This window comes from Gracilinanus agilis, chromosome 3 (genome assembly GCF_016433145.1).
Source record: "Gracilinanus agilis isolate LMUSP501 chromosome 3, AgileGrace, whole genome shotgun sequence".
Taxonomy (NCBI): domain Eukaryota; kingdom Metazoa; phylum Chordata; class Mammalia; order Didelphimorphia; family Didelphidae; genus Gracilinanus; species Gracilinanus agilis.
The window spans coordinates 26,743,480-26,753,274 of record NC_058132.1 but is presented as its reverse complement, the minus strand read 5'-3'; the positions used below and the strand labels follow the sequence as shown (position 1 = coordinate 26,753,274).

Here is a 9,795-nt window from a genome sequence, read left to right as displayed (position 1 = left end):
CTTATCCTCCATGGGCTGGGCAATCAGAGTTAAACGATAGTTCCCAGAATCACAAAGCTAGGAAGTTAAAAGCCATCTCTCCATGGTCTGATGACTTGGTTCTGTGTCATCTATGGTACTTGGGCAGTCAGTGATTGTCTCTGGGCCTCAGTTTCTGCATTTGTAAATTGAGAGAGACTCAAATGTCTGAGGTTCCCTGCAGCTCCATAAGCAGCCCCCTGAGACCTGCCCTTGACCCTAAAGAGGGAGGGTGGCCACTTCTTTGGTTCACCAAGGAGGTGCAGGACCAACACTTCTCCCCCTCCCTGCTCTGGGAATCTTCAGACCCAACCAACAGAGACCCACCTCTAGCACCATGGTTTCTAGAATGTCCCTTGGATCCTCCAAAAAAAAAAAAAAAAACAAACAGAAATCACTCCCCAAGAGGAGCCTGAAGAGGCTTGGCCCTCCCAAAACAAGGGGGAAGCCTGCAAGGCTCTGCCTCAGTCACCCCAGAGTGATATGGCCATTAGTCCCAGAGGGGTGAACCATCCCCCAGAAAATATCCACCCCAAGTGTTAACCTGAGAAAACAAAACATTAGCCAGAAAGGGGACAGCAGTGCTTGGTTTCAGGGGTTTTAAAATCAGGTGACCCCAGCTTTATTTACCCAGGGTCCCATTAAGAGCTTCTACGGTTTCTGAAACAACTAGAGAAAGAATCCTGCTCACAGGTACATGGTGTCCTCTTCAGAGAAGCCCTAGTTCTCCCTAATCTCTGCACCCCTGCCCACCTCACCCCAAGCATTCCACTTTCACAGTGTAAAAATAAAGAGGGAAAAACACTTCTTGCCCACATGAGCAAAACAGTAGGAAAAAAAAAACAAACACAAAAATATATGAAAACCCCTCTCCTTTCTCCTCTGTAGCCTCCTATTATCTCATCTGTCGGCAGACAAGCCCAGGTGAAGCTCCTTTGGCCAGCAGACACCAAGGTGGAGTGCCCTCAGCCATAGCACCTTGGCCTCTTATGAGCTCCTATAAGCTCGGCGCCAAGGGCGGCGGCGGTGAGGGCGCAGGGAGGGCGAAGATAGATGCACTTCTGGTAGAGGACAGCGGGCAGTCGGGCCTTCCCACCAGGGCAGAAAACAGAAGAGAAACGAAAAGTGTGAAGGAGTCAAACTACTGAAGGCAATAACCTACAGCAAGCAGAAGGGAAGGAAGGGAAACAACTGGGAAAGTGAGACATGCTCCCCCCCTGACCCCTTTGACTGGCTGGTGATGGACCTCTGCAAGGGACCCTGGAGTTGATTTCAGAGCAATCTGTTCAGGTACTGTGTTAGAGAAGCAGGGCTGAAGTCAGGTAAAAAGCCAGTGAGAAAAGATGTCCCCTTCCCAGGAAGGAGCAGAGAGGACCGCAAAAAAGGGAAAGGAGGTCAGAGAAGGAAAATTAGGTAGACACCTGAGAAAAGGCCTCAGAAAAGGGGATGGCCAAGGGCCCTGCAGAGAAAGCACTGAATTTCCCCAAGTCCTTTATCCAGAACTCAACACTGCTGGTTCCCCAAGGGCTCCCAATTACACTCCACCAACCGTCATTTCTGCCTCACATCAGTCACTCACACACTCGCACACTCATACGTGTCCCCAGTGGTGGAAGCAGCTCTGGATGGTGCCAGATTTCTGGCCTGAACTGGGACCTCTTTCTTTGATGTACCCCACCTTTACACACTTCACTGGCCATATTTCAAGTTCTCATCAGAGGATTCAGTACAATTTGGATGAGGGGAGCTAAAAGGAGTGTCTAAGGCAGTGGAAGCAGACACAAGCAAGTGAGGGCCCCTGAGGAAAAAACGATGGCCACATTTTAAGAGCAGGCCAAGGAAGGGGCCAGGCCAGACCAGACAGGGGCAGGCAGGGTGTATGAGTTAAGGCAGACAGTACAAAGGGGGCTCTCCAAGCCCTACCAGCAAGGTTAGTCGGTCTTCCGCCCCAGTCTTTTAAACACGCTAATAGTCCCCGTGTTGTCCATCTGTGCGCTATGGCCCTCGCTTGAGCTGCTCACCCTCGGGCCTGCCAAGGTCCTCTTTATGGTAACCTTGAACTCAGCTGGGGACTTACTCTTTGTGCTGGTAACTTGGCTGTCCTGAGCCTCTGGCACAAGAGTGGTTTTGCCAAGTCTCTGGATGACGCTGACTTTGGGCAATGGCTCTGGCTTTCTCTCAGCAGATGGCCCCTGGCTGCCCCCTATACGACGAAGGGTGGCCGGGACTGGCTTGGGCTCTGAGCTGGTGGCTTTGGCCTTGATTGTCACCCCTAGTGGGGTGCTTTCCTTAGGAAAGGTCTTGCCCATCCTCTTCAGGACCCCAGCATATTGTAGGACAGAGCTGTCATCATCACTGTCTCCTACCCGCTCTTCATCCGTCTCCAGGGCATCACCCAATCGGCTGAAGACACCAGTAGGCTATGATGGAATGAAAGGGGTGGGGATCAATTACAGCAAAGGAAGAGCTGGGATGTTAAGGGGAGGAAAACAAGAGCTTTCCACTAAATTCCCTTCCCTCCATCTCACCTTATTCCCTGTTGTTGTGTCAGCCTTGGTCTCAGCTCCAAGCCGATCAAATACAGATGTCCTCTGAACACCTAGGAAGGAAGTCAATCAGTCAAACAGGTCATGTGCACCCCTGATGGGCACAGCTCTATGCTGGGTACTGTTGAGAGCTGCCAAGGAAGGAAAAGGCACAGTCCTTGCCTTTGGGCCATTCATGGGAACCCTTGAAAGACAAGAACGGGGTGTGTGTGTGTGTGTGTGTGTGTGTGTGTGTGTGTGTGTGTGTGTGNGTGTGTGTGTGTGTGTGTGTGTGTGTGTGTGTGTGTGTGTGTGTGTGTGTGTGTGTGTGTGTGCTCGCGCATGCATTCATGTAAAAGCAATGAAAGAGACATAAACTAGGCCAGAACTCAAGACATCTGGCCTGATATGAGGCTATAGCATGCTGATGGTAAATCTTAGAAAGGAACAAACTTGGAAGTTATCTTCAGATTGTGATTAATGCTGAAGCCCACACCTTGGCTGATTAAGAGGCTCCCAGGGTTAACTGAGATCCAGGCTTTGAACAGAGGAATTCATTTTGGTGAATGCCAGAGAGCTCTGATTAGCTTCAGAGGCAGCTTTGGACAGTCACCTTTGGCTGCCTGCTGCTCCAAGATCTTGCGGGTTCGAGGTGTGGTCCCCTTGGGCATGGTGATGATATATTTCCCTTCCATCTCTGCAGTCACTCGGCGCCTCCTCTTTACGGGCACAGCGGCATTCTCCTCTTCTAGCTGGCCTAGAGCTGGGGGGGTCAAAGGTGAGAGAACAGGCTGGTGGTAAAAGGACATTTTGGGGGATGGGGTCCCTCACTCCAAACAAGAGAAATGCAGTAAGAAAATTACCACACCCCACTACATCCCATTTCATGTTGTAAAAGGAAATTCTTGGTTCTCTGTCTATTCTGAGTTTACACTTCTGAAAAGGGAATCCTTTATTCTCTTTGCCAAGTTGGAGTTAAAACTTTGGTTAACAATAACTTAAGTACCCCTACTTAGTACCTCACTAGATTGTGAGGACAGGATTAACTCTCCTTTGTCTACTTTTTGATTGAATCACCACAAGCCTGAACTAGGGTGGAGGAATTCACTTAGTGAATTCATACCCTACTTAGTGCTAGGTGAAAAGCCAGTAAGATACTTGGAGAGCTCCACCTTTTTTTTCCAACTCAAACAACCAGAAACTTTTGAATTCTTTTAAGAGTTCACACACTCAGAAACTGTGAATCCTAGGAGGAGAGTTAACACCTTTAGAGGTGAGAAGTCAATCCCACAGACCCTGCCCCTGGGCAGGTATGGACAATTTGGAAACTGGCCCCTGTGAAAAGGGGCAGGGACAGGAAACCACCATAAAAGCCACAAAATCCTTTGGCTGAGTAGTCTGGTGAAGTTGAGTCTCACAAAGAATGTCACTCAGAATCCAGAGACTTAGAATTTCTTTCTAGGAAATTTCTCAACAATTGTCACCAAAACACCTAAGGCTCTGAGCTTTCCCAGCAAGATGTAATAGTGAAAGGGTCTCAGAGGAGGCAGAAGCTGTGCAAAGGCATTGTGGCCAACCCTCTGCTTCTGGGTAAGTTCACCCTCCATTCCCATCCTCACTGGTGCCCCACCACCCACCATGCTCCCCATACCAGCAGCTTTGGCATGCTTAACAGCCATCTTGTTTGAGACAGTGACTGAGATCTTGGAGGCACTGGTGTCAGGGCGCCTGGCAGGGGTGCTGGGTGGGGAGTCCCGACTCAGACTATTAGCAATCATCCGAGAGGCAGCTGGAGAAATGATAGAAAAAAAAACGAGGCTCACAAGCAGGGTCCAGGCCATCAAGGTCTGGGGGGCAGGGTAGAGGAGTGGCTAGTACTGAGTCCTGGTTGGTCAGGAGAAGGGACCAAACTTGATGCCAAGGCCCCAAAGAGCTAACACTAAGCCCCAGAGAAATCAAACAGAAGACGCAACCTGCAAAGGAAAGGGAAATGGGTACTAAAGGTGAGGGCTTTCTGTATGTTAGCTCCTAGGATTCTCTCAATACTTTTACAGTGCGCCCATGCCCATTGTGCTTTCGTTCTTGGGCCTTGTGCCGGAAGTCACCACGTGGGTCTGTCTCTCCTTGCTTGGGTCCACTGACCTCTGATGGACAAAGAGTGCCGCTGTCCTTCCCACTCACCACTAGTGGCGCTGCGCCTGAGCTCTGCCTGTAGGTGGCTGGGGCTTGATGCCAAGGATTCGGCGGCTGCTTTGCACACATCCTGTAGGACAGGAGGGGTAAGAACAACCAGAAGACCAAAATACATACGGGAAGCCCAGTTATCTTTAAATGATCCAAGGGATGCTGTCATCGATGGTTACAGACCAGGACAATTTGGCTCCTTCAGGGTCTCAGGTTCTGACCCTGGATTATGTGGGACCACTGAATGGACTTCAGTTCTCTCAGGTATGTGGGGTTGAAATTAGATGAGATGCAAGGCAGTGTGGTATCATGGATGCAGTCGGCAAACCATCAGTTTGAATCTTGTCTCAGCTGCTTCCTGGTTTGTATGACCATAAGCAACTCAGTGTATCAGTGTACCCCTCTCTCCCTTGGTCTCCTCATAAAAAAAAGGTACTCATTCTGGGGTACCAATCTCACGGAATATTGTGAAGCACCAATGAACAAAGGCTATATATAGGGCACTTCCCAGACTTTAAAGCCAGCCCTACCAAACGTCAATGATCAGATCATCTCTATCGCCTCTCTCTCTCTCCATCCTTGATGCCAGTCACTATGTAAGCTAGGATAATGGGGTCTGGCTGCTCCCCAGAAAAGAGTCTAAAGAAGCCTCCTAGTATAACAGATAGAAAAGGAAATGCCAACTTGCTCCTTTGGCTCCATGACAACAAAAGAAGACCAGAGGGAAAAGTAGGAAATGGAACCAAACATCCTCTCACCCCCACTACACGCAGGCCTCTCTGAATAACCTCTAAGGATTCTGATCCACCCATGAGGGCAGGAGATGTGGTCTGGGTAAAAGGATGCACTTGCTTAGGGAGCCATTCTCTCCAACCTGGACTGAATAGACTGCAGGCATTGGCCTGGGGACAGGCAGCACCCACCTGGCGGTACACCACTTTGGCATGTTTGAGGATGGCAATGATATCCCCCACCACAGTCACGCCCAGTTCATTCATGATCTCCTTATTCAGGTCTAGCAGCATGTTCTTTTGGATCCTGTGGGGAATGCTGAGTGGTGAGCAAGAAAGCACAGGGAAGGCCCTGATCTGTCCTCCCCCTCTTAGGCCTTACTCTGGAACCCACAACCACCTTACCTGTTGTCTACAAACATCACTGCATAGTTCACAGCAGGCCCTGGGGGGATCCCAGCTTCCTTAAAGAACTGGATCCATTCTGATGTAGCTATGGAGAGACAGGAAGAAAGTTAGAGAAATCATTATACTGTCTCCTCAAAGACAAACCACATGCCCTGTTGCTTGAGACATCCAGCTCACTTCTCCAAACAAAATCCAATCTTTGGCTGTAGAAGAGCCTCTGTCCTACCCAAGCCCCAATAAATGCCCATGTCCTTCATCTAAAAAGCCTTCCCTTGGAAAGAACATGAGTCACGTAACCATGGGAAAATATTCTAATTTAATTAATTAATTAAAGATAAATAAAAATAAAAAGCCTTCCCTTGTCAGTGAGAACATGTCACAGAACATCAAAGTTGGACCTCCAATGGCAAACTCCACAAAGATCCCCACTACAATACCCCAACCCCCCAAAGTTGTGGGGACCTTTCTTCTGGACACTGTCCAGGGAGCAGAGCCCACCACCTTCAGACACAGCCCATTTCACTTTAGGGCAGTTTGAGTAATCAATCATGTTTTCCCTCTTGCCTAGCCACTGCCCCTTGTTCAGTATTCTAGAACCAAACAAAACGAGGCTATCTATCCCTTCTTCCCCATAACACCTTTGTATCTTTAAAGACAGCTGGCATGTTCCTTCCTTCCTTCTAACATCCTTCTGACACCCATCAGATTGGCAAAGATGATCAAACAAAGAGAAGGACAATTGTTGGAGGGGCTACAGAAAAACAGGTAAACCAATGTGCTGTCAGTGGGGCTATCAAGCAGTCCAGCCATTCTGAAAGCAATTTGGAATAATGCCCTGACTGTGCACATGTACCCTTTGATCTAGGTCATACCACCTCTAGGTCTACATTCCAAAAAGATGAAAAAGAGGGGAAAAGGACCTAAATTTACAAAAATATTTATAGTACTTCTTCCTACAAGGCAAAGAGCTGGAAACTGAGGCAGTATCCATTTACTGAAGAATAAACAAATTATTGTATATGAATACAATGGAATATTATTTCACCAGAGGAAATGACAGAGGATGTTTTCAGAGAAACCAAGGAAGACTATAAGCGCTGATGCAAAATGAATTGAGTAGACCCAGGAAAATGATTTATGTAGTAACAGTAACAAGATAAAGAAATCAACTAGGAAAGAATTAAGAACTTTCACCAGTGCAATGACCAGTTCCAATCCCTGAGAACTAATGATAAACCATCTATGCATATTTAGGACAAGAGGTATGAACTTTTGTTTTTGTTTTTTTTCCAGTTCTGAGAGGGACGGAGGGAGCGGGGGACAGGATAGCAAGAAAAAGAAAAGTAAGAAAAAATCATGGAAGAATTTTTTTTTAATTATAAAAGAGAATAGAAGGAAGGCCAGAAAGAATCACAGACAAGCAGGACAGCTTTGAAAATAACATGTTGAATTTATTACATAATTTTTTAAAAAGCAAGCTGTACACAATCAATTCACAATCTCATGTACAATCCTCTTCTGTTCTAGTATATATATATGAAAATGCCCACTTTATTTGATTAAAGTTCAGAATAAAAAGAATAAGATTCTCAATAGCAGCACCTAGGAATGTCTATAATTATTGGTCAAACTTATATACATAACACATAATAGTTAACACTTAGCATTTACTTAACAAAAGTTACTAGCATGGAGGCAGCTGGTAGCCTGTAGTCAGGAAGGCCTGAGTTCAAATCCAGCCTCAGACATTTAACTACTTGTGTGAGACTAGGCAAGTCCCTGGACCTCTGTCTGATCAGCTTCCTCAACCAAAAAGCAGATAATAAAACACACACACCCACAGGTTGTTATAAGATCAGAGGAAATGGAATTTGTAAAACTTCATTTTAAAAAGCACTTAGCCCAGTACCTCACACATAGTAGGCACTCTATATTTATTCCTTTCTCTATCCTAAATTATAAGACGCTTTACCTATATTAACTGATCTGAATCAGATGTTAATACATCCCTGCATTCTGGTTTTCCATTAGGCTATCAAATGCTCCACATTAAGTGATTACTCAATAAAGCTAACAAGGTTTGCCTACTTTGGGAAGAAGAGGGCAAAGGAAGCCCACTAATGGGACCAAACTCAACAGGATATAAGAATCTAAATCCCAAGCAAATTCCTTTCAGTCAATGGCATCTTTCTTTGCCTCTGGGCACAAGTCTAAGAATAAGAGCTTAGCTCTATGGGAGAAACATCAGGAAGAATGAGGATGACCCTGCATCCCACTCTGTGTAATAGGTATCAAATCAATGACAGGGGCAAAAAGACTCACACCCACACAGCATATATATAGACATATACACAGGTGCACATATATATGCACATTTGTACATGGTTTGAAGTTTTAATTATTGGGGCAGCTAGGTGGCACAGTAAATAGAGCACAAAAGACTGGAGTTGGGAGGTCCTAGGTTCAAATCTGGCCTCAGATACTTCCTAGCTATGTAACCCTGGGCTTAACTTAACCCCTAATGCCTAGCCCTTGCCACTCTTCCATCTAAAGGATTGTTACTAGGACAGAAAAGGTTAAAAAAAAGTTTTAATTATCTCTGGGAGGATGGTTCCCAAAACCATACACTGACACTCCAAGGTATCTCTCTGCCTCTAGTCTCTTTCCTTCTCCAATGTGCCCTCCCTCCACACAATTGNCCAGCCCACAAAAAAAAAAAAGCTGATGACCCTCTATTCATTAGTTTGAAGGCTTTCCAGCCCTGAGACTAGAATAGGGTCACTAGAGCTTCCTGGGCCTCAGTTTACTCCTCTATAAAATGAAGGGTTTGGGCTTCAAGGCACCCAAGGACCCTTCTATGTTTCCACTTAGTAGGGGCCAGGGGACTTGCCCCGGGCCAAGCAACAGTAAAGGGCAGGGCCTAGCCCCGACGAGGGGCGCAGCTCACGTTCACACCTACCCCCGGCGCTAGGGAAGGTCGGGTCAGCTGGGGTGGGGGAGGGGCGGGTCTGGCAGCCCCACCCCTAGCCGGCGGGCGCCCCCTGGCCTAGCCCAGCTCCGGCCCCGCCGGCCTCAGTTCCAGCTTCCGGCCCGGCTCGGCGGCGGCAGCGGCGGGCGCGGGGGCGGGTGAGTCACGCAGCCGGAGCCAGGGAGCCGGCGCCCCCGCGCCCCGCCCCCTTCCCCTTCCCCTTCCCCGGGGCTGGGGAGTGATTCACCCGGGGCCCAAGCAGGCGCCCACAGCGGCAGCGGCAGCGGCAGTAGCCGTGGCCCGAGCCCGAGCGCGGGCCCGGCGCGCTCGGGGGCAGCGGCGCGAGCATCAGACGCGCCTGGGACGACAATCCCCCCTCTGGCCCCCAAACCCTGCCCCCCATTCCCCTCTTCCCCTTCGCCTCATTTACATACCCGGCTCGTCGGCTGCCAATCAGAGGGTCCGCGACGTTACCAGCAGCCAATCAGGAAGCTGCGGCGGCGACTGCATCGCTCGCGCTCTCGCTCCTCCCGCGGCCGGCCCCTGGGTCGCTAGAAGCTGCACTGACTCTTGCGCGCGGTCCGGGGGTTGCTACTTTCTTCCTCTTCAGCCCCGCCCCTCGGAGGCTCCGCCCTCAGAATGCGGGATTGGTCGGCTTCTGCTAGGGGCGGGGTGATGGAGGAGGCGGGGCCATCCAGGGGGCCGGGCGCCCAGAGCCGGATTCCCGAGACTGGGAGGCCGGGTCGGGGGCGCTTGCTGGTTGGCCAGCGGTGTCTGCTGGGTCTCAGCTGTCGCTTTCCGGGCTTGGGAGGGCGAGGTTGGGGGTCCGCTGTTGGGCGTTTGGGAAGGGATGGATGAAGGTGCTGGAAAAACATATTCCCTCGACCCCCAAAAAAGGGGACTGGGTCTTCCCTTTCCTTCTGGGGTTGACAAGACCCCAACATGCACCTGTCTAGCCAGG

At 49.2% G+C, this 9,795-nt stretch overlaps 1 protein-coding gene across 1 annotated transcript; it reads right to left on the bottom strand.

The window, feature by feature from the left end:
- Window positions 1-603: 603 nt before the first annotated feature.
- C3H19orf47 (chromosome 3 C19orf47 homolog) lies at window positions 604-9,344 on the bottom strand. Its single transcript, XM_044668595.1, has 10 exons — window positions 9,309-9,344; window positions 9,082-9,192; window positions 5,864-5,955; window positions 5,651-5,765; window positions 4,725-4,806; window positions 4,195-4,332; window positions 3,157-3,306; window positions 2,547-2,617; window positions 2,096-2,438; window positions 604-1,106 (listed from the first exon to the last, which is right to left on the bottom strand). The coding sequence occupies exons 1-10, from the start codon at window positions 9,342-9,344 to the stop codon at window positions 1,006-1,008; spliced, it is 1,239 nt and encodes a 412-aa protein (XP_044524530.1). The 3' UTR covers window positions 604-1,005.
- Window positions 9,345-9,795: the final 451 nt, after the last annotated feature.

Bases quoted from the DNA above. Each gene is read 5' to 3' on its own strand.
- C3H19orf47 (XM_044668595.1), bottom strand. From the start codon at position 9,344: ATGCAGTCGCCGCCGCAGCTTCCTGATTGGCTGCTG. The intron at 5,766-5,863 runs GTAAGGTGGTTG...CATTCCCCACAG, and splicing joins GTGATGTTTGTAGACAACAG to GATCCAAAAGAACATGCTGC. The intron at 4,333-4,724 runs GTGAGTGGGAAG...TCATTTCTCCAG, and splicing joins CAGGCGCAGCGCCACTAGTG to CTGCCTCTCGGATGATTGCT.